The sequence below is a fragment of the Leptidea sinapis genome, chromosome 31 (genome assembly GCF_905404315.1).
Source record: "Leptidea sinapis chromosome 31, ilLepSina1.1, whole genome shotgun sequence".
In the NCBI taxonomy this organism is placed as follows: Eukaryota; Metazoa; Arthropoda; class Insecta; order Lepidoptera; family Pieridae; genus Leptidea; species Leptidea sinapis.
Genome location: NC_066295.1, coordinates 9,482,593 through 9,508,569, shown reverse-complemented (window position 1 = coordinate 9,508,569; position 25,977 = coordinate 9,482,593). Strand labels below are relative to the sequence as shown.

Genomic DNA, 25,977 nt, shown 5'->3' with positions numbered 1-25,977 from the left:
TCTTTTTGGTAATATTAAAGAAATAAATAATCATATAACTCGTATCTAAAAACATTGTACAGGGGCTCTAATTTCAATGGTTTTGAAAACGAAAATTTAAACTACAACTTTTAAAAAATGAGTAAGTACTATATTGTTTTTTATTATTTTTTCCAGCATAGATAAATTTATATGAAGATTTTAAGACCCATAGAAATATGAGTATATTTGCAACATTGATATCATCATCACCATCAGCCGGAAAACATCTGAACTAAGGCCTCCCCCAAAGATTTCCACGACGATCGGTCATGCGCTGCCCTCATCCAACGTATTCCGGCGATCTTGACCAGATGTGGGGCCTACCAACACTGCGTCTTCCGGTACGTGGTCGCCATTCGAGGACTTTACTTTCCCAACGGCCATCTATCCGTCGAACTATGTACCCAACCCACTACCTTCACTTTCGTTCCTCCCACTTACTTCAGTTTCGCAATCATTTGGACTATGTCGGTAACTTTGGTTCTCCTACAGATCTCCTCATTTCCGATTCGATCTCGCAGGGAAACTCCGAGCATAGCCCTCTCCATTGGCATCTGAGCGACCATGAGCTTTCTCATAAGGCCCATAGTTAGCGACCATATCTGCGTACCGTAAGAACATTAATATAATTGATATATAAATTATATAACTCACTCTTTATTAGGATTTGGAGAGTCCGATTGTCCGGTTGTCCGTACTCCGATTGGAAGGGGATCACAGTGGTCAGGTACTGCAACATTAGAGTTATATACTTTAATATAAATTAAGAGACAATGCATGTAACTTTTAGTTACACGAGCATGCATGGGAAATTCTAAGATATAAGAATTGGTTATAAAAAGGCATACCAAAGTTTCTTCTTTCTCAAATTCAACATAATATACTATTACTTACCAGTGGGAGGCTCCTTTGCACGGATGCCGGCTAGATTATAGGTACCACATCGGTGCCTATTTCTGCCATTAAGCAGTAATGTATAATAATTATTGTGTTTCGGCTTGAAGGGCGCCGTAGCTAGTGAAATTAGTGGGCAAATGAGACTTAACATTGTATGTCTCAACGTGACCAGCGCAATTGCAGTGCCGCTCAGAATTTTTGGGTTTCACAAGAATCCTTAGCGGTACTGTATTGTAATAAACAGGGCGTATCAATTACCATCAGCTGAACGTCCTGCTCGTCTCGTCTCTCTCCTGTCATAAAAAAAATATATTTTTTTAAATAATAGTATCTTATCCAGTATAAGATAGTGGATAATAGTATATTATAGGATCCACACTTGTATATACAGAATTACTATATTTTTTATCGTTATCGATTAATTCATTAATTATAATATTAAATTCTAATTTTGTTGTATGTATAATACTGGGCTACTTTGATGAGATTTATACTTATTCCGTCGAGTTTGGACGTTTCCGACACCATGAAGTTAGTCAATAAACCTCTAGTATAGTGTGAAGTGAGTCTTTTTTTAGATATTTTTAGCAAGTTAAACTGTCAATACATAAGTATAATAGTTATGTAGGTTACCATGGTAATCAAGACGTCAGACTATTATGGACTTTTGTATCCTAAATATATTTTAAAGTTTTTTTTCTGTGACTACTTTGTCGTGATAAATCGAAGTTTTTTTTTATTCTGGCGTTACGAGCACGCGTGGACAAGCAATTTATGATATCATTTCTATAAAAAAAAATTAAAGTTTCTAAAGAAGTAGATACAACTTTTTACGTGGCGTACTTCTTCAAAATTGTGGGTATTATGTACCTTAGGCTCCGAGGTCCCGTTAGCGTGAGGAGACCGCGGCGGTCCGCGCTTCTTCTTCTCGGCGCTGTACTGCTTGCGTTTGTTCTGCAGCGCCAGCAACAGAGATATGAAGGTGTTCTTCATCTCCTTCTCATACTCCAGCTCGTCGCGGTGCGCCAGCTCAGCTATCAGCGTCTCCGAGAACTCACGGATGAGCACCTCGAGTTCCATGAACATCTCGTTCAGTTGTGCGAGGGAGAGTTGTCGTAGTTCTGGAATTGTAACATTGATTAGCAGAGGATAGATAGCAGACACATATCGGAGCCCGTTGGCTGTGACGATTTTTGTATCGAAACACCGCGCGTCGGATCGAACCCACCTGGAAATAACGCATTTGGTAAAGGTATTAACGGGGTATTTTACGCAACTGGATGCGCCTATATTCCGAAAAACGGGTCTGGCTTCAAGCCCTTTTTGAGCTTGTAGTTGTATATATATGTCGCAGGGAAATGACAATAACAGAGATTTGGTCAATTCCCTGAGTGATTTGATCAAATCACGGAGTATGTTTAAAGAAGAACACGATTTTATCATTTCTCTAAACAAATCTAGTGATTTGATCAAATGCCAGGGTTGCTTCCGTAAAATGATAATGAGTGACGCGTCTAGAAGAACTTAGGATGTAAAAACGAGCGAAGCGAGCTTCAGACTTGAGTCATACCCCGATCCGGACAGCTTAGGTGGAAGTTGGAACATTGTGTTTTTTTTTTCAAAAATAAGGACTATTATCTGCTTTGAGGTTAGGTTACATTAATTTGATTTTCAAGAGAATGGTGCGTTACCTTTACATATGTCGCTACTGTTCTATTACATGTATTGTAGTTTAGTCGACTACGCTGGACCAGTGTAAGGTAGTCAACTTCATACAGAACCATTGTACTTTTTGCAAATGTGTGCAGCTTTCCACACGATGTTTCTTTCACCGTAAGAGCGTTATATATAGACCGCAATAAACGTAAGTACAAATTAATTTAAATCGAACCTGTACTAGTACTTTGCAAATTGCAATGGCACTCTTTCCTTTGTACGAATGCTCTTGGGCATCCGATATGTATATATATAATGAAAATGGTCTTTGTTTGAGGCTCTTTCAAGCCTAAACCGTAACGACATGAAACTACCAGCATTTGATGCGAAATTTATCCTAGATGGTTTATGGCTACTTATTTTTTATTGTATTGTAATAAGATGAATGAAATTTAATTTATTTCCTTTTAAAATTCGCCCAGCGGATTGGGCGGGAACGACTTGTTATTACTATAAACTAATTTTTCCTTCCGAAATAAGTAAAAAAATGTTTTTTTGTGTTTCATTCATTCGTTTGATTGAACGACTTGAAGTTAGTCAAAATCACAATATTTCGTTTCATACACAGATAAATACAGCAAAGCTATTTGTAAAATGTATAAAAAATATTATAATTGTTTGAGTAAGGTGGAAGTTGTGTGAAGAGTCGAACAAATAAAACGTAACGTAATCATATTAGTATTGAATAAATAACAAAATATGTTATTGTTTCATAGTGCACATCACTATTCGGAGAAACTAAATGCAAATCGCTTCGTAAGTTGGCAGTGTCAGGTTTCTGGTCACAACGTGTTTTATAACCATTGCACTGTCTGTATGTATTGATTATATTCTAAGAATTCAAAGAAAGTAGTATTCTCCTATATCTCAGCCTCTAGTTGAAATACAATCGGCAACATTGCCCTATTTAGTTCAATGATTACTCGACAGAGGCAGCACTGTCGCTTCTTTGCCATCGCTTATGTAATACGAATTCGCGAACATTAGCGGAAATTGTAGTGTACTCAATACTCATGAATATTTACTCCCGTTGTGGTTTTGAGATGTGAGTAAAGTAAAAAAACTACATTTAAAAAAACCGACTTAAAAACTCAAAAGTATAAAATATGCAACTTAATAAAGATTTCATTTAATACACCTCTTATGCAAATCTTATACCTTTAATATTAATAAAATACTATTATTTGTATGTGCTACCTATGGAAAGGGTTTAAGAGGGTTTGGTTCTAGACGATGCTATCCCGCTCTAAGTCACGCGTAGCGAGTGAAGGTACCTGCTATTAATTGCTATTATTTGTTAAGGTAACAGAACAACGTCTGTCGCGTTAGCTAGTTAATTATAAACTGTCAAAGCTCGTTTTCAACAACAATAATTATTACAATTGTATGTATCACGTAATACGCTGCAAGTAATAATTTTGTTGTGTAACAATAAATTACTTTCTATACATTAGGTTGTTCGAAAGTTGCACATTAAAATCGGATTTTAATAGCTGTCATATAAGTGATATAACAATATGGCATGTTTTTAGATCAACCAATCAATATATTTTTATGTGAATCAACATTGAATGAGTTATGGAATCACAGTAGGTAACCAACCCCGCCCATAGCTATTAACCATTAATAATCCAACGCTTTGAGGCTTTTTTGTACGTACGTATATTCACAAAGTAAGACCAGTACATTGTACCCTTGCTGAATGGGGTTTCGCAATTTATTTAACATCATCACCATTTCAGCCGGAAGACGTCCACTGTTGGACAAAGGCCTCCCCCAAAGATCGCCGCGACGATCGGTCATACGCTGCCTTTATAGAACAACGCATCATCAAAATAACGCAAATGTTATGTGTATTAGGGTCTTTAACCACCTTCCAAAGAATATTAGAGAGATGCCTAAAACATTAATGCATAAAAAATTAAAATTATGGCTAATAGATAAATGCTTTTATAATTTAAAAGAATGCTTTAGCCAAAAATAATAGTATTTAAATGTAAGTTTTTGAGAGGTACCTACAAACTAATGTTTATTTTATATTACTAGCTGACTCGACAGACGTTGTTCTGTATATAATAAATTAAATAATGTTTTTATATGAATTTGTCAATAATATATCATAACATCAAAAATTACTTCGTAAAATATGCACCCTGCTGTCGTAATGAAATTGTTTCACAGCAGAACTGTCAAACCGTGCGTCAATAAATTATCTCATAGAAATTATGTATGGACACATCAAAGGAAAAACAAATTTGTTGTTTTTATTTAATTTAGCAGCATTTTCCTATTTATTCACCTTTTAAACCTTCTCTGGACTTCCACAAATAATTCAAGACCTAAATTTGCCAAATCGGTTCAGCCGTTCTCGAGTTTTAGCGAGACTAACGAACAGCAATTCATTTATATATTTATAGATTATTGAATTAAAGCTATGTAATGTGTATTAATGACGTATAAATATAAAAATTCCAATATTGACAATCAAATATTTGTATGTCGATATATTGGCGAATTGTGCTGTACACCAATTAATTGTAAACAACTATGTTACCACGATTCATACAAATAAATCATTTCATTTCATTTCAAACCTACTCCAGCGATCTTGACCAGATCATCGATCCACTAGTGAGGGGCCTACCAACACTACGTTATCCGGTACGTGGTCGCCATTCGAGGATTTTACTGCCCCAACGGCCATCTGTCCTCGAGTCTATCTGTCTGTCTGTCGAGCTATGTGTCCTGCCCACTGCCACTTCATTTAACATCATATCACCCACATATTACCTATAAAACCTATAAAACACTGATACTCATTTAAAGTGATTGTTAGGTTAAACATATTATTTAGTGACGTCAATATGTTTTTCTGTCCTGCCTTTACCAACGGCCAGACTGTGCCAAAAGAGGACGTTGATGTACGGGAGTGAGAGTTGGGTATCGCATAAGAAGCATAACAGCAGAACTAATTCAGTTGAGATGCGATCACTGCGTAGTATGTGTGGGGTGAGACTGATTGATAGAATTCTGAATGCGGTAATACGAGCGCGCTGTGGTCTGAAAGAGGATGTTGTGACAAGGACTGAGAAAGGAATGCTGAAATGGTTTGGACACGTGGAGCGAATGAGTGAAGAAAGAATGACGCATCAAATATATATAAGGCAAGTTTGTCGCGGGTACCTCGTAGAACATTCGTCGACCAAATTGGGGACGTTTTGAAAAAAGGAAAGTTCCGTCCGCAAAGCACTCGGAACCGGCGAGCATATTGTATGAAAAGAGTAATGAATGTAGAGGAAGCGCGTGAGGTTTGTAAGTATAGAAGGAAAATGGCGTTCTGTTGTCTCTGCCTACCCCGCCGGGAACGAGGCGTAAGTGTGTGTGTGTGTTTTTTCCAGAGGTGTGGACAAAAATTTCTCTTACGTATCATCAGGGCTAGGCCCTGATGCATGCAGGCCTGGGCATGTCGGACTCGATGTTATGACTACACCCATACCGACTAAAAAACCTCCTCCGGCGGTAACCTCTTCTACCTCCACGGAACCGCGTGAGTGTGTGTATGTGTATGTGTGTGAGTGTGTATGTGTATGTGTGTGCGGCTATCATACCGTGCTCCAACAGTGAACGTTCTGTAATAAGGGCTGTCACAAGTCTGTAGGATATACATACAGTACATAGATAAGTTAGCAAGTAAGTAATCTGGTAATCTTTTTTTTATTCTTGTTATTGGCTGTTAGAATAAGTCCTGTTTTATCAAGCTTGTTTGTTAAGAGTGTTTTGTTGCGCTGTAGTTATTGTATCACTTAATCACGCATGCCACGTCCACATCCAGTAGACTCAATTAATAAATAGTATTTTTGTATATTTTACTACTTTGTAATCCATACAATTGTAGTCAGTTTTGTGGACTTTAAAAAAAAGATATATAACCATTGGGTAGGTTATACCGTTCATGTTTTACGAGTTCGCGTATGATACTCTCGATAATTATAGTAAGTACGTTAGCTTATTGCTGTCAAACAAATCACTTTACTAAGCTATTAACTATGGTGAAAGCTGTCTTACTGTCTTCATAGAGCGGCGCATTAAGAATCTCTTTTCCCTTCTCCAGAGCCTCGTTGTACTCGATGATGTCACCTTCTGATGATGGAGTCTCTTGCATCATGTCATCAATCTCTTGTATCACCTGTAAATTGTTTGTCAATATGATTTAGTAAATTCTTGTATATATAATCTGAATCTCGGAAACGGCTCCAACGATTTGAATTAAATTTAGTATACAGGTAGTTTCGTAGGCGAGAAATCGATCTAGGTAGGTTACAATTTTAAAAAATGTAGTTTTATCCGTGTTTTAATGAGAAACAGCTACGATAACATTAGAATACAAAGGTAAATTTCGCCACTATGTACAAGACTATAATAGCTCAGATAGGACATTGGGTGATCCGGAAAGTAGAAGACCCCGGTTCGAATCCAGATATTGTTTTTTTTTTGTTCAAGTTTTGTACCTTCTTAAAAATCCGAGCAAGGCTCGCCCGTCCAGGAACTTTATTTTTAAACATGATATATTTATCTGCTTCGGTTATCAACACAAACGCCTTCTTCGACCTTTAAAGGTGTTTTGATAAGATTGACAGACAAATGACACTAGCGGAAAAGCTTCATTTGTTACCTCTGGTGTTACGAAAGAGCATGATCGGCAAACACTTATCATCAGGTTACCCGTATGTCCGTCTGTCCCGCCCTTAATCTTATGACAAAGGCAATCTAAGGTGTTATGTTGCAATTGAAATTAGTTCGATTATAATAAAATAAAATAAAAAACTATATAATTTTATGTTTTCACACATATTTTCTTAAATTATTCCTCCTTAGTCGTTCACTCTTGACAGAGTGGTCGTGGTTGCATTATAAGACTGTAGGTACACACATGACGTATCTGTGTTGGATGATGCAGCCCTCACAATGCGCCTCCACTTGCCACGGTCTTCAGCGTTACGGAACATTGGACTATAGTTGTTTGTGTCGCAGCCTTTATCAGGTCTGTCCAACGCGTGGGTGACCGACCTTGTCACCTCCACTCATCCTTGGACGACGAGTCGGTCCGTGGAGTTTTGGTTTCGTGTAACGTGCCCAAAGTACTTGTCTTAAATTATTAAAATACTCTTATTCCGCCTAAGTAATAAATTGCCTTTTATCGTAAAGGCAATGTTAATTTAAGTCGATATTAAATATTATTGGTAATTGTCACTTAAGCAATCATTGTTTCAATCTTAGATCATTTATACGTCTTGATAACATTGAGGTTGACAGTTAACCTCTATTTTGAGCAATGCACGGACACTAACACAAAGTGACATAAAAATCGCGAGTGTAGGACGTAGCTTGTCACGCACACTAAAGTATTAAACCTAGCCTGTTTTCATCTAATATATAAAAATCTCTTGTCACGGTGTTTGTAGTTAAACTCCTTCGAAACGGCTTGACCGATTCTGGTGGTCCACGCCAAATTTTTTTTAAATTTGTTTGATTATGAGTCAGCATTAAAAAATACATACAACTCCAAATTTTCACCCATCTACGATCAACAGTTACTTTTGTATCGCGATTTCAATATCGGCAATACAACGTTTGCTGGGTCAGCTAGTAATAACATAATATTTGAATTGGCAAGAACACTCATTTTAATTAAAATAAATACAATGCCGCGATGTTGCTTCATAAGTTCTCCATTGTTGTCTTACTATCGGTGCTATGTAGAACAGTGGCACAGAGATATTAACTGTTCACCTTCATTTAAATTTATTATAATATTATTTACACAATTAATATATCGCTTAACCTCAGGGCTCAGACATGGCGTGACCGATTAAAATATTCATTTAACTATGCTTGCCTCAACACAGGAGTGGCATAAAATAACGAAAAACTTAAGTAACTGAAAACAAAATTATGAAATGATAATGACTTTTGTATTAAAATGGGATAAGATACGAGCGTTTTTAACCGACTTCGAAAAGGAGGAGGTTATCAATTCGATCGGTATTTTTTTATGTAGGTATGTACACTGATTACTCTGAGATTTATGGTCCGATTTATATTATAATTTTTCTTTAGTTCGATGCAGAATAGATGCCATTTGGTCCCATAAAAAATTAAATAGTTTGGCCAAGTAGTTTTTATTTTTTTGTTTACCTCGATTATATAATTGTTTTCTGTGTACGGCTTTTTAGGAGTTCCATTCAGGTTGATTATATAGTATTATTATTAACTGACACTAAAAAGTAAAATAATAAAAGAACTACGTTTAAAAAACCGACTTTAAAAACTGAAAAGTATCAAATAACTAAAAATTTTATTTAATACACCTTTACCTTTAATTTTAATAAAATACTATTATTTGTATGTGCTAATTATTGATAGCTTTGAAGTCAGTGCTAAGCCAAATGTAATAGTGAGTACCTACACTCGCCGCGCGTGACTTTGAGCGGGATAGCTTCGTCTAGAACAAAACAACCCAAGCGGACAGACACGCGTGGCCAGACAACCTTAATAATTACAGAAATATCTTAATAGGACGAATATATGTAATATTTTGGATGTGATTGGAAGACGGTTGAGATTATTTATTTCACTGATATTGATAATAATAATAACTTTTATTTCTCACCAACAACCAAAATTACAATATAGCGAAAGCTTAAAAATACAGGGGATACATAAGTTTTGGTTGTGGATCGCTGGTGCCTGTGGTAGGTAATAAAATACCTGTATTACTGGTCACCAGGATTCCACTTTTACACAGGGACTAAAAAGCTTGAAATTCCAAAGGATAGAGGTAAATGTGTGTGTGTGTATGTGTGTGTGTTGTGTATGTGAGAGAGAGAGAGAGAGAGAGAGGGTGTATGTGCAAACATGCGTACGATAGGGTGTTCTCGGTTTATAGGTGTGCTAACTACCCAAGACCTCCAGAAGTCTCTCTGTGTGACTGTAATCTTGCAAAAGGAGCCATTCGTTGTGCATTGATCACTTTAGTCAGTGAAGTTTAGAATACTATACATATGAGCATGTCTGAGCTTGACTTAAACTTTGACTTTGAAAAATTCATAAAATCACAATAAACCTATTTTATTAGGACACTATAAGCAAGAAATAAAGAGTTTCAGATTATTGAACGAAGATAATCAGTGACATGATCCTACTAATATTATAAATGTGAAAGTTTGTATGTCTGGATGTATGTTTGAACTTCTTTAACGCAAAATCTACTGAATAGATTTTGATGAAACTTTACAATAATATAGCTTACACACCAGAATAACAAATAGGCTATCATTTATAAAACAATAGTGTGAATTATACACAATATAAAAGACGTGTGATTGTTACTAATGAATACAACTAGCGCCATCTCTTATCATCTAGCAAGCAAAAGATCAATACAATTAAATGGCAAAACAACGTTTGCCGGGTCAGCTAGTATAATAATATACAAACTATATTTAAATTCCTGTGGTAGTGGTTAATGATTCGAAAGACGGTAATAACTTCCATTAGATGACTAGTAATATTGTTTGTTCTCGTTTTTCATTAAAAAGAAAAGTAGTCAGGTCCAAGACAGGCAACTAATAATTGATGTATTGCCCATTTGTGTAAAATTTGGGCTATTTATAGCCTAGGTAACCTAAAGAATAATTAAGAGCAAAATTTAAAGTAATAAACATCTTAACTGTTGCCTCTCAATATATGTTTGAAAATGTTATGTATCTTCATAGGAACATAAGAGAATTTGCTAGAAACCTTATACCCATAATGTTAACATCAGGAACAAATATGAACTTATAATGCCTACTATTCGGCTAAGTTGAATTAGTAAGTCTTAAGGGAGCGATGTATGCTTTTACAACAAGCTCCCAAAAAATGTTCAAAACAAATGTATTACGAAAACAAAAGAATAATTGTTAAAAAACGTTTGTATGGTAAAGGTTACTATACCATAAATTAAGCGACCGCCCCCAGGCTATTAAATAATAAATTTTATTGAACGTTATTACATTGTAACCATATTTTTATTAAAAAGGAGGAGACCCACTGAGTTACTTCTTCTCAGGTCTGAGGAATACTTTTTCGAAATCCCGTATTAGTTTATGACTTTCAATAAGTGATATCATAACCTATTTGGAATAAAAATATTTGAATTTGAAAATTTTAACGACTTTTAAAATGATCTTCGGATTCGAGCGCAAAAAGAGAAGAACTGCGTATCATTCTTGACATTTCAAAAATATATATTCAGTTCTATACTTATTACAACCGACATTTAAATCAAAAATTATGATCTTAATAATGTAATATAGACATTGTATTATATTCGGTACCTCATCAGCAGTTTTCACCGGACACTCATGGTCTTGATGCAGACCACCTAGGATCAGCGCGTGCATGTCAAGGTCTGAAGCCACGGCCTCGTCCTCCGAGCTGTGGATCTCGTCATCCGGGGTCATGCTGGTACTCTGAAACAGGACACACAATGAACCAGTGAAATTATGGATATATTAGACATCTTCAAGTCGCAAACGACGAAACAGAACAGGAAAATGCTACGGCTTAGGCGTTTTTTATAGTACCTCTTCATATTGGCGGAGTAGCTTGGCTCTACTTGCTAAAGAGGATAGGACAATTCGAGGCCTGGGTACCAGTTTTTTTATTATAATAAGGGACGAGACGAATAGGACGTTCCGCTGGTAGTAAATGATACGCCCTGCCCATTACAATGCAGTGCCGCTCAGGATTCTCAAAAAACCCAATAATTCTGAGCGGCACTATAATTGCGCTCGTCACCTTGAGGCATGAGATGCTAAGTCTCATTTGTCCAGTAATTTCACTAGCTACGGTTCCCATCAGACCGAAACACAGTAATGATTACACATTACTGCTTCACTGCAGAAATAAGCGATATTGTGGTACCCATAATCTAAACGGCATCTTGTGCAAAGGAGCCTCCCACTGGTAGGACTGGTAGTTTGTGACCAACTTTCCCAGATAGCGGTAGGGGTTATTTCTAATTTACAATATTGTTACATCATCATCAGCCGGAAGACGTCCACTGCTGGATAAAGGCCTCCCACAAGATCTCCACGATGATCGGTCCTGCGCAACCCTCATCCAATGTACCTATTCCAGCGATGTTGACCAGATAATCGGTCCATCTTGTGGGGGGACTACCAACACTGCGTCTTGCGGAACATGGTCACCATTTGAGGACTTTGGATCGCCTCATTTCTGTACCGATCTTGAAAAGCAACTCCCGATTTTTACAATGTTTATTATTGTTAAAAGTATGTACATAATTATATATCCTCGCCCAGCGCTTTGTGTCAATACTGGGACTGTGTTCGCTTTAACCGTAACAACTCAGACCATATAGTCACTGCTATTGGCAGATCTTTTCAATAAATTATTATTGTCATTTGGAAAATATTCTAATACATATATATATAATACTAATGTAAGGTTTTATTCTAGTAATAATAAGTAAAAATAGAATGAGCAAAAAATACACAGGCTTTGTCAGAGTGTGTGAGTCCGAATGTGTGATTAATAGCTTTTGAAACTTATTGTTAAAAGTATATTTGATTTGAATGATCATCTCTTTTGAATCTCTAACAATTCGAAGTTAAAACTTAAACTGCAGCATAAAGTAGATATAATGAATTATTAATCGCTATTAAATACGATGCCTACAGGCAACTACTTCGAATATAAATCTTCGAATATAAATCTTCGAACATAACTCAAAGCCCTTTTTATAAGGTCGACTACAAATTGAGTAACTTGGATGATGTAAGTCATTTAAAGTAATCGTTCACCGTACTGAGAAAAGATTAAACATTACAGACATACAAGAAGTAAAGTTATTTTTATTAACATTATAGAAAACTTTTTAAAAAATCACTAAGGTTGTATTTTATCTAGGACAATAGCCAAAATCCATCCAACCTTTAAGAGTGGGAAGCTCCTTTTAGCACAGGATCCCGGCTAGATTATGGGTACCATAACGGCGCCTAATTCTGCCGTGAAGCAGTAATGTGTAAAAAATAATGTGTTTCGGTCTGAAGGGCACCGTAGCTAGTGATATTACTGGGCAAATAAGACTTAACATCTTATGTCTCAAGGTGACGAGTGCAATTGTAGTTGCAGACTGTTTAGGGTTTTTTAAAAATCCTAAGCGGCACTGTATTATAATGGGCCCGGCCGCGGCGTATCAATTATCATCAGCTGAGCGTCCTGCTCGTATCGTTCCTTATTGTCATAAAAAAAACAGCAAATTCAATAACGCAATAGCATATTATGTGATACCATAAATACATTTGTGTTGTCATAATTATTTTATTTTGTAATTTCTTACTTCTACGATGTTCAGAATAAAATAATGTTTGGTAAGCTATTTTTAGGACGTGATAAAAATACGTCATCTTTGCCCATGGTTCACCTGGTAATATCACTCAGCATTTTTGAAAGACCAGAGAAATTTTAGGCAGAGGATGATTCAGGAATATTATGTACTATTTTGCTCAGCCTTAAAATACCGCGCGAAGTAATATCAACGGTAGATTTATTATATGAAAGAACCGACGCAAAGTAAGTAAAAATCTTTGAAAACATCTTAGCGATGAATAGGTGAAAGATTGGGAAGAGGCGATGCAGAAAACGCTTGCCGGCGATCAGTACGTAAGTGCCGGCAGAGCAGCCAGGGTTAGCACTTTTGAGTTATTAAATTATAATAATAAAATAATTTTGTTTGAATCTTCTTATTAATAATTAATAAAACATGTTCAATGAGGCAAAATGCAATTTATTTTTAAGTGTCAATATTTTTGTTGTGTAGGTGGGTGTTCATATTAGAATTTGATAGGTGACTTTTCGTAAAAACGTATTCAAAACTCACAGATGTTTTTATGTTAGTGAAGCTATGACCAAAAAAGATTAATTCCAAATTTGTTCGTAGATGCTATTACGCCATCCCTACACGCGTCCCGCGCTAAACCTGCATGAACCAACGTTAGTAGGGAAGGTGTTCTACTTACTCAGGGCAGCACGCTCCAAGAACTTTTCCCGCACAATGAATGATATCAAAAAAAATAAAAAAAAATCAAAAATTTATTTATTTAGCATTTTAGTAAATAGTATTTGAAGGACTTCCCTTTTAAGTTCGCAGAACCTGTGTTAGGGAAGACCGCTCTTTCCAACGGATAAGAATGCTTATACATTTCACAAAAACATAAATTATACTTAAATAAACCAATCTTAGGCATAAAATAAACAAACTAAAAATTGTTTCAATATTGAAGGTAGATTAATATTTGCGTGGCTCACACTAAACTTGTAAATAATATACCTACATAAAAACACTTGTCATCGTCTTAAGAATGTGCTATGTAATATGATAAAGCGGAATGATGAATGTACACTGGTTTATTTAAATGTAGCACAGAAGCTCACCCGAACATTTTTATTTAAAAGATAAAGCGTTCAATATTTTACTACAACTACCGTGAAAGAGAACATTGTATTTTGTAAAAATAGGTCTCTGATGTTGGAGGCTTTAATGCATCGTGAAAGGCACAATATGCTACGTTCTATTGTTAACATAAAGCTTACTATAAATGTTGGCTTTTTCAATCAGGGAGGCTCAGGTACGATGCATATAATTTCACTCGTTAATTTAAATTAGATTCAGAACATAATAATAAATATTAACAGAACTTAAAACTAACACATTCAACAGTATTATTATTTATATTATACTAGCTGCCCCGACAGACGTTGTTCTGTAGATAATAAAAAAAAATACTGTTTTATACAAATTTGCCAATAATATTTCAAAACATCAAGAATTATTTCGTAAAAAATGCTCTTTGTTGTTTTCTCTCATATTCTCTCATAGATAATATGTCCATACAAAGCATATATTGGAAACAATGATGACTGTTATTTATTTGCCGATGATATATCAATAATTATGACATGTAATAATAAAAATGAGATTGATATTTATGAAAGTGAAATTAATAATGAAATTAATACAGTGGTAAATTGGCTAGAGGATAATAATCTTCAAGTTAATATTAAAAAAACCTCATTTATGCAATTTAGTTTAAGTAACCGCTCTAATAACTATAGCCTTAAGATAAATTATACAAATACCCAAATAGAAGAAGCTTTGCATGTTCAATTTTTAGGAGTACTTCTAGATAAAAATCTAAAATGGAAAGAGCATGTAGACATGGTATGCCAAAAAATTGATAGATATGTTTATGTGTTATATAGATTGCGTAAAACGGCTTTACAAAGTACAGTCCTGGCAGCTTATCATGGTTATGTCGCATCAGTACTTCGATATGGACTAATCTTGTGGGGAAACTCTAGCGAGGCTAATAGGGCTTTCATGGCCCAAAAGAGATGCTTAAGAGCTATGACAGGAGCTTTTTACTTTGATTCGTGTGAACCACTGTTTAAAGAATTACGTATTCTTCCATTTCCCTGTATGTATATATACGAAATATGTATCTTTGTCAAACAACATGACCATTTATTTACAAAAGCAAGAGATATTTATCCGAGAAATACAAGAAACGGTGACAGACTGGTGATTGCACACAAATTTCATAATGCATCCTACGGAAAATGTAGCTATGTCATGTGTATAAAAATATTTAATAAACTCCCTCCAAGCTTACGCGTATTACCCGTCCAACGATTTAAAAAGGATCTTTTTACATGGCTTATAGATAAATGTTTTTATTCCATAAATGAAATGTTGACACATTAGGTTAAATTAAATTGACTTTAAAATATATATTAATTCTAGTCTTTAAATAATGACATTTAAAATAATAATTATAATTTAAATTAACCTAAGTGCTTAAAATATAGAGTTTGTTAATCAATTATAATAATAACTAGAATTTTGTTAATAATAATTTTGCATGCCAGAAATGGCCGATAACATTGATACATTAAAACTACTTACACCCATTGTTACATGTTTTCTAGCAAAATAAAGAATTTATTTATTTATTTATTTATTTAATAATAATTATGGGTCCTAAAACGAAATAAAAACTATCGTATCTCTCAAGTTGGACTAAACTGCACTCCATGAAGTAATCCCCATTAAAAACCGTTCATTAGTTTAGGAGTCCATCGAGGACAAACAACGTGTCACGTAATTTATATATATTAAGATTATATACTATTACGTGACACTGAAGTAACGTGGGATCCCAATTAATTTTAATATATAAATCTATTGATCTCAGATAGGCCTGTGATAGCTGCGAGAAACAAATTATGTGGATACCGTAACTTTCTGGTGTTTTAGCTATACATTTTATCGTATCTCTATTTTCAAATAACCGTTCTTTTTTTTTCAAATAATGTAACAATAGCGATAGAACTAAACGAAAATTTATGGTCCTTAGGGACCATAAACGATTCGATATATAAGACTCGCAATTTTTAATGGAAAAAAAAAAGGTCTAGTCTTACAATACATAGTTCCGATGCGTCTATTCCTGTACAATTTTTATTTTGCCTATAATTAAAGTAGCACTCTTGTTTGTATTAGTGTATACTTTGTTGGTGCAATAAACAAATAAATAACCAGTAATTCAATTTATTTTTTAGATATTTCATCGCCAGCCGCACTATTGACAAGTCGCGGTCGCCATTTTTCGCGTTCTTCATTTGTAGTACTTTAACAAATGATACTTTATGAATGAAAATTGATATTATGATGAAAATAACAATAATAAATGCTTAGACCATTTATACGTAGATAGACCCTCTTGCTGCTAGACAACCGACGAAAACAGCCCAGGTTTATTACTTAAGTTTGCGTGCATTGCCCAATATAGAGGCTAACTGTCAAGCTCAATTTTTTGACGTTTTCACAGCTTTACAATCTATCTAGACGTATAAATGGTATAAAAATAGATGTTACGAGTTCATAATGTTTTATACGTCTTTTGTGTATGTGTGTGTGTGTAACAATCACGCAATGATCTTACACTAATTTACGCGGCGGAATGAGTTAACCGTGAGTCAGGCTGGCTGTAGGCATCCTATTTCGGGAGTACGACTCGTTGAATCAGGTAATGTGTTCATTCTGACTGAATGTTACTTTTGAGATACAATATGATGTTTGTTATCGAAACAGGAGCCCTGTTACCCAAAATCGAAATACAAAGTATCGGTTGACAGATCGTACATTTTACAATTACGAAAGTGTTTCGGATCCGAAGATCGATACGAAGATTGCGATTAAACAATTTGTCTTTCGTTTACCTTATTCCCAACTTCACGTGACATTATTATGATCGTAACTACTTCACTTTTTATCGTTATGGTTATGTCTTTGTTGTCGTTCTTTCGTTTTTTTTTAATGAAAATAACGACATGAAAATGACGAGACGAGCAGGGCATTCAGCTGATGGTAATTGATACGCCCTACCCATCACAATGCAGTGCCGCTCAGGATTCTTGAAAAACCCAAAAATTCTGAGCATCACTACAATTGCGCTTGTCACCTTGAGACATAAAATGTTAAGTCTCATTTGCCCAGTAATTTCACTAGCTACGGCGCCCTTAAGACCGAAACACAGTAATGTTTACATATTACTGCTTCACGGCAGAAATAGGCGCCGTTGTGATACCCATAATTCAAATTCAAATATCTTTATTCAAATAGGATGTGACATCACTTATTGAAAGTCAAAAAAAATACCACCCATTCCAAAATGAATGCCTCAGACCTGAGTAGAATGGGCGCAACAAACTCAGCGGGCTTTTTTTTTTCATCGAATAAATATGTTTACAAAGTAATATTGTACAATTAAACTTATTATTAATAGCCTGAGGGCGGTCACTCCATTCCCAATCTGTGGTATCATTAAGAAAGTCATTTATGTTATAGTAACCACACAAACGTTTTTTAACAATTCTTTTGAATAACGTTATACTTTTGTTTTGAACATTTTCTGGGATCTTGTTGTAAAAGCATGTACATCACCCCACAAAAGACTTATTAACTCGACTTAGCCGAGTAGTAGGCATCATAAGTTTATGTCTGTTCCTGGTGTTAACATTATGGTTATGACAGTTTCTGGCAAATTCACTTATGTGCCTATGAACATACATTACATTATCAAGAATATATTGAGAAGCAACAGCCAAGATGTTAATTTCTTTGAATTTTGCTCTCAATGATTCTTTAGGACCTAGGTTATAAATAGCGCGAATAGCCCTCTTCTGCAGCACAAATATTGTATTAATATCGACAGCGTTGCCCCATAGCAATATACCATAGGACATAATACTATGGAAATAACTAAAGTATACTAGTCGCACCGTATCTATGTCAGTTAATTGTCTAATCTTTTTAACCGCGTATGCTGCAGAACTAAGTCTGTTCGCCAATCCTTCAATATGGGGGACCCATTGTTATTTGAATCGATAGATCTACAGGGTCACAAAGCACTGGATCCCCGACAATTCGAGCAGCTCTGCAGACAGCAATACCGCTCCTATTCTACTCCGCTTGTTTCTCCCACTTTATATTGGACATGATTTTCTTGGAATAAGTATAAGGATTTGGTATGATTTTTTGTTGATGGATTTGATTTGGATAAGGATTTCATTGAACCACATTGAAATCCAACGCGAAAATGTGATAAAAGACGTCCTAAGAGCTGGTATCAAGTTTAACTCATAAAATTATTAAAAAAAAATGCATGATACATAATATGATATTTTACATATACAGACAGACAGACGACCCGACGGCTCGATAAAGCGTGACCAATTTTGATTTGTCAATGTGCTCGTAAGCTAGTTTAATATACAAAATACTAAGGAGCTAATGTCAAGCGTGGCTGACTGCTTACTACTTGCTAAAGAAAATCGGTTTCCCTACCTATCTTGCTGTATCTCCGATACAGATATTTTTCTCTCGCACACTTTCTTTATATACTAGTGAGTATATAGTTAGTCTATGGGAATGGTGGAATTGGTATGCATGAGCATTCACCACCTCGCTCCCATCGTTATCCCGGAGCTTTTTCTGGGCGCAAAAAAAAGAATATGGGAATATTTCACGTGTTTTCAAAACTGATTCCTTGAGAATACTTTGATCACCACCGTGCCTGAGAAACAAATGCCCCTTTCTGTTTTTGCTTACCTTCTTATCTGTAAGGTTTAATGTAGGAATGTGCATCTTTCTTGAGAAGGACTTGGTCCAGTCAATGGGCAGGATGTTCCCGAAGTTTCCAGTCAGCGTCCACCACATTCTGAAATAAACAATATAGGTTATTGTTAATTTGCATCATCATTCAACATATTACGAAATATTTTTAAAAGAACTTCGAATGGCCAATCTATAGTTATATTATAAAGCTGCAGTGTTTGTTTGTTTGAACGCGCTAATCTCTGGTACTACTGGTCCGATTTGAATGATTCTTTCAGTGTTGGGTAGTCCATTTATCGAGGAAGGCTATAGGCTATGTTTTTTTTTCAAAATTAGGGATCCGTAATAAAATTGCTATTTTGTAACACAAGCTGTAAAATCGAAAACCTATTATTGCGTGCGCTGCAAAAACTATTGACAATAGAACAAAATGATGTACAGGCTATAATATAGGCAATACTTTATTACTTATAAAACTATCGCGTGAATTATACTTTATATGGCAAAACAACGTTTGCCGGGTCAGCTAGTAGTAACTTAAGTCTTTTGCCTGTCATGGGAAATTAGAATAATAATAATAATACAATAATAGCCGGAGTAGGTTAAATGAAGGCAGCGCAGGATCGATCGTCATGGCGATCTATGGGGGAGGCCTTTGTCCAGGTGGACGTCTTCCAATTAAAATGGATTGATGGGTAAATATAAATATATTTATTTACCATAGGGAGTGACAATAACAAATACTACCAGTGGGAGGCTCCTTTACACAGGAAGCCAGCTAAATTATGGGTACCACAACGGCGCCTATTTTTGCCGTGAGGCAGTAATGTGTAAACATTACTGTGTTTCGGTCTGAAGGGCGCTGTAGCTAGTGAAATAACTGGGCAAATGAGACTTAACATCATAATATGTCTCAAGGTGACGAGCACAATTGTTGTGCCGCTCAGAATTTTTGGGTTTTTCATGAATCCTGAGCGGCACTGCATTACCATCAGCTGAACGTCCTGCTCGTCATATCCCTTATTTTCATAAAAAAATATTGCAACAATACTTAAAAAACGGAGCTACAACCGTTCGTTAAGGGGTTTTGACATGGGGAGAAGAATTTATAAGAAGTACCAGCCCAAAATTTCATAGCCTACGTAATTTAATATTATACAATTTTAGGTGACCTGCTCAGAATTAACAAGAACCATGCATTTTTCTCTTCTATATCGAATATATAAAATTCTCGTGTCATTGTGTTAAACTTTGAACTCCTCCGAAACGGCTTGACCGATTCTCATGAAATTTTGAGTGCATATTGGGTACGTCTGAGAATCAGACAACATCTATTTTTCATCCCCCTAAATGTTAAGGGTGGTCCACACGATTTTTTTTATTCTTTTTAAATTTGTTTGATTATGAGTCAGCATTAAAAAATACATACAACTTCAAGTTTTCACCCGTCTACGATCAACAGTTACTTTTGTATCGTGATTTTAATATCGGCAATACAACGTTTGCTGGGTCAGCTAGTTATACTATACTATAGTCAGCCTTATTGTAAAACAAGTTAAAAAATATTTATTTAAATTGTGTATTTTATAATGTTTGGTATTTTATTGTAAAATTTAAAACAAAGACCTTTGTAAGAGCCTTTAACTCTAGTTAACTTATTAAACGGCAGATAGGTATATTTTATTCTTTCTTCTTGGATTGAATGCATTCAAATCACAATTGTTCTTAAATTCAGTAATGTTTTTTCTAACATACATTATATAAAGTGTAAAAATTTATATATAAAAGTATTAAAAATCTTTTTATAAGAATTTCAATTCAAATCACAATTTTTCTTGAATTTAGTAATGTTTTTTCTAGAGTACTTTATTTAAATATGTACAAATTATTATAAATCTATAAAGAATTTTATTCGACTAATAATAATCTGAATAATGATCCCGGTAACTTTTAAAAACTAGTGAAAACGTTATAAATTTCATATTAAATGAACGAATTAATCATACTAAGTTATAACTTATTGATAATCCCCAAACGCCAATCTAATCCTCAAAGTCCAGTAACGTAGTTAAAGGGTATTAAAGGCTATAATCCCATACCAACATAACAACAAAACCAGCCATACCATAAAGCCGATAACGCCATACTCTTATATTTAATCTGGTATACATACCCGTAGTTTACAATGATTTACGTGTAATTGTAATTTTAAATGTGTCTGATCTTTTAAAATAGAATATATCGTGACACGGTGGTCCTATTATATCACAGAGAGAGACTGACACTCAGATAAGTAACTGTTGTGGGAGAGATGAGCACAATTATTAATTGTTTAGGAACGAGTTGATTAGAAAATTCTTATTTATTACCTTTATCTCTAATCTTAATGGTTTACTAGTTTTCATTAATAACTAGGTACTGCTAGGTAATTTTTGTGTTGTATTTTTCAAACCTAATGGTTAAATTATATGAATTTATAATACCGCAAAAATTTTCACGATGAACATTTTTTTATAACTAGTAACACGTACTAGTTTTTGAACGCACTTTATTTAAAATATTCGATAATTATTACTTATTAAATATCAATAATCATACTATGGAGATATTATTACTGAGAGAGAGTAAGTAGGTGCTCAGATGAGATGTTGAGGTTGACACCAGTAGCCCAAGTTCACTCCATCAGACATAACGAAATAAAAATTAAACCTACATCATGTTGATGTCTGGCATTATCATACAAGCTCACGTTTTGCGAGGAACAACTTGCCTCGTTCGGCCACTTTGTTAAGTCTATTAGTGATTGCAGCTTACCCGTACTGATATGACTTAAGGATTTTCAAGACCACACTTCCAACTTAAATGGCCATCAATGCATATCTTAACCTCCTAGTGTTGCGAATGCTAAAAGGCGATTTACTCACCACTTCTCTCACATCACCAGGCCTGTTTCACTCCTCACATAAAATACCTATTTATATAAAAGAAAAAACTGAGCTATTTTTATAAGATGACCTTATACTAGGTAGGTACAGTAGATAAAGAAGACAACCCTAACGTCGTCAGAAGAGGTAAGAGTCATGCGATAGAAAGAGAGGCAACTTCTAGTTGAATAAAAATGTAGGTTAATAGCGCTGTGCGATCTGAATTGCACATGTATGCCGCAATCGTCCCTATTTCTTTAATTGATTTTGCGAGGTTAGCCTTCTGTACTTGTATTATTATAATATACTAGCTGACCCGACAGACGTTGTTCTGTATATAATAAATAAAATAATGTTTTTATATGAATTTGTCAATAATATATCATAACATCAAAAATTACTTCGTAAAATATGCACCCTGCTGTCGTAATGAAATTGTTTCACAGCAGATCTGTCAAACCGTGCGTCAATAAATTCTCTTATAGAAATTGTGTATGGACACATCAAAGGAAAAACAAATTTGTTGTTTTTATTTAATTTAGCAGCATTTTCCTATTTATTCACCTTTTAAACCTTCTCTGGAGTTCCACAAATAATTCAAGACCAAAATTAGCCAAATCGGTCCAGCTAGAGTTTTAGCGAGACTAACGAACAGCAATTCATTTTTATATATATAGATTTCTTGCCATCACGTGAGCCTCTTGCCCGTTTGCCAGATATAAAATTAAAAAAAAAACTTTTTTTTTACTTTTTCTATGTAACAGTTATTCATTCACCACTGCCTATTCGCTGTGTTTATACGAGTATTCGCAGCTATCAATAACGCTTGTAACAAGAACTTGTTCCCACAATAGCCATTTCTCACGCGCCGGGAATTGAACGTCACAGCCCCAATTACAATCTGCGCAGTAAGGTCAGTAAGGTCAATGTGGAGCGATCTTGTGTAAGATGTACTCACAATACATATTAACACACAAGGTTAACATGAATTATTTATCTGAATAGATTTCTGTATTGATTCAGCCAATTGTCTATATCCTATTGAATTATGAATTTATGTAAATCAACGAACAGAATATTAGCTTAGAAATCACGTGGCAGCGGAACTGCCTCACGAAACGTACAAACCGGCCAAGTGCGAGTCGGCTAGATCTATAAAAAATATAATATTGTTTTATGGGAGTCCCACTTAAATATTTTTTTATTTTAAAGAAATCATTTATTTTTAGAGTGAATTTCTTACTAAATATTCTGTGAATGATAAATATCAAGTAAAAAAAACACGTTTTTTTTTTCTTTGGCCGTTCAAAATGTACTCACAAATTGTAGAAGTAAAGTAAACATTGCGATAGAAACCTCGCGCACATAACGGAGATTCTATATGTTAAACATTTACTTATATCATAAATTTGTGAGGTTTACTGAAAAACACGTATTTCCTGGAAGTAGTGTTATGGCAGAAAGGAGAAGAAGATGGAAATATTCTGTATCAGAATGTGGTCAGAATGTTTTGATTTTTTCACTAATTGTTGTCGGATTTTTGAAGCACTTTTTGAAGTACTCTCGCACTCCACTTAACTCCATTGGTCATCAGGTGGCAAGTGCGTTTAGCAGAGAAAAGGCTACAAGTGGCGGCTCTCTTATACTTATAAGGAAATCATTTAAATTAAAGATCGTAAAGATATTGTGGGCCTTTCTATTGAACGTACCATTGAAATAGCCTAGATCTTGTTATGCCTACTACACTGTGGAAAAGGTTACTATAACATAAACGATTTTCTTAATGATACCATAATGGAATGAAGCGAACACCCTCAGGCTCTTTTATTACAATTAGTTGTACGATATTACATTGTAATCCATATTTTTATTAAAAAAAAAGCCCGCTGAGTTTCTTGTGTCGGTTCTTCTCAGGTCTGAGGCAGTCTATTTTGAATGTGTGGTAGTTTTTGACGTTCAATAAGTGATCTTGAATAAAAATATTTGAATTTGAATACCAAGTTAATTTATATGCCCAATATAGTCGGCAAATTTTATAATTACATTCGTAGCCAGCATTTTCAACTAATGAGATTAAAGAATGATTGCGCGATATCAAACAGGCTCAACTTGATACGGCTAGACGGAGGAAACCTAATAGTCCGGGTGCAACGAGCTATAAAGCGATTACAACAAATCACCAAATAACTTCACGGTACAAATGATTACCAAACTGATCCATATTCAAAGATATTCCTGAGAATTTTGACATTCAAACACCGGCAAAACTCTTGCGGTTGTGATTTCTGGTGACGTACGGATCGTTCGTCCTCATATTCTATATAATGGGGATGGATTTAAAGATAAAGATACAGAAGGATTACATTATCTTAATATATATAAATTACGTGACCCGTTGTTTGTCCGCGATGGACTTCTAAACTAATGAACGGATTTTAATGGGGATTACTTTATGGAGTACAGTTTAGACCAACTTGAGAGATAGAATAGTTTTTATTTCGATTTGGCACGCATTATTATTTTTATTTCCAGTGTGGACTTATTTTCTATGAGAGAATTTATTGACGTACGGTTTGACAGCTCTGCCGTGAAACAATTTCAATATAATAACAGGGAGTATATTTTATGAAATAATTCTTGATGTTTTGAAATATTTTTGGCAATTTCCTATAAAACTGTATTTTTTTTATTATCTACAGAACAACGTCTGTCGGGTCAGCTTGTCTTAATATATAAATCCAGTGTCCTGATGTTTGTTTTCAGTGAACTAAACTAATGAATGGATTTTATTGGAGATTACTTCATGGTGTGCAGTTTAGTCCAACTTGAGAGATAGGAAAGTTTTTATTTCGATTTGGGACCCATAATTATTTTAATTATATATATAAATACAATGTCCTGATGTTTGTTTCCAGTGAACTCCTAAACTAATGAACGGATTTTAATGGGGATTACTTCATGGAGTGCAGTTTAGTCCAACTTGAGAGATAGGACAGTTTTTATTTCAATTTGGGACCCATAATTATTTTAATTTCCAATAAGTAATTGTTTTGTATGGACATATTTTGTATGAGAGAATTTATTGACGCGCGGTTTGACAGTTCTGCTGTGAAACAATTTCATTATAACAGGGAGCATAGTTTACGAAATAATTCTTGACGTTATGAAATATTATTGACAAAGTCATAAAAACAGTATTTTATTTATTACTAGCTGACCCGGCAAACGTTGTTTTGCCATATAAAGTATAATTCACGCGATAGTTTTATAAATAATAAATAGATCAGTAGTTTTTGCGTTAAAGAAGTTCAAACATACAACTTTCACATTTATAATATTAATAGGATGTACAGAACAACGTCTGTCAGGTCAGATAGTATTATATAAATGAATGGGTTGGTACATAACCAAGGACGTATTAACATGAAGTATTTATTAGATGACACATAAGATAATGCTTACTGAAATTATGAAAAAAAAAACATTATTTCCTCTATAGAATATCATGCCAAAGGGAAACCTTGTAATATATATATAGTATCAGATGCCACACACCAAAATTTACGATACATGCGTACTCGAACGGTTGGCTCAGTTCGAAAGACCGCTCGACCGGATGGAATACGAGCGGTCGCGGGTTCGAGCCCCGCGTCGTTCATAAATTTTGGTTACAGATTTAATTTGTATAATCCCAGAAGTGGAATATTTCTTTAAAATAACAAATTGTAAATAACTAATAGACGTAGGCATCTTAAATGAATTTGCACCTGTTTTTCGTTGGGCCCACACGTACGAGTATACCACTCATTCAACAATAAAAATACTAAACAATTTGTAATAATATATTAAAGTGATTTTTATCATATTTTTCATTTTCGGGATAAATTATACAAATTAAATTTATTAACAAAATTTATGAACGATGCGGTACTCGAACCCGAATTGAACTGAGTACTTCAAATTGTTTTGGTGTGAAAGAGCGACATCTCACGGCAATTTCCTAAAATGCAATTATTGGAATTGAGCAGGTATCAACTGTAAAGTAGATCCTGTAGATGGAGCCACAATCTGATTTGAGTTGAGTTGAACAAGACATATCAAGAATTACGAACGATACGTCACTAGAACGATTGGCTCAGTGGAAGAGCGCTCGCACTAAACGCGAGTACCAGT

The 25,977-nt window shown here is 34.8% G+C and overlaps 2 protein-coding genes across 2 annotated transcripts in view; one reads left to right on the top strand and one right to left on the bottom strand.

Annotated features, from left to right (window-relative positions):
* LOC126974113 (fasciculation and elongation protein zeta-2-like) overlaps positions 1-25,977 on the bottom strand; it is a 99,627-nt gene that overhangs the window by 4,699 nt on the left and 68,951 nt on the right. The window contains exons 2-6 of the mRNA XM_050821531.1: positions 18,875-18,983; positions 11,013-11,147; positions 6,700-6,820; positions 1,789-2,039; positions 676-751 (exon numbers count right to left, since the gene is read on the bottom strand). Coding sequence (XP_050677488.1) covers positions 676-751; positions 1,789-2,039; positions 6,700-6,820; positions 11,013-11,147; positions 18,875-18,983 — 692 coding nt within the window. The remainder of the gene's footprint in view (positions 1-675; positions 752-1,788; positions 2,040-6,699; positions 6,821-11,012; positions 11,148-18,874; positions 18,984-25,977) is intronic.
* The window catches only part of LOC126974053 (spectrin beta chain), a 223,927-nt gene that overhangs the window by 141,380 nt on the left and 56,570 nt on the right, over positions 1-25,977 (top strand). The gene's annotated exons all lie outside the window — the stretch shown is intronic.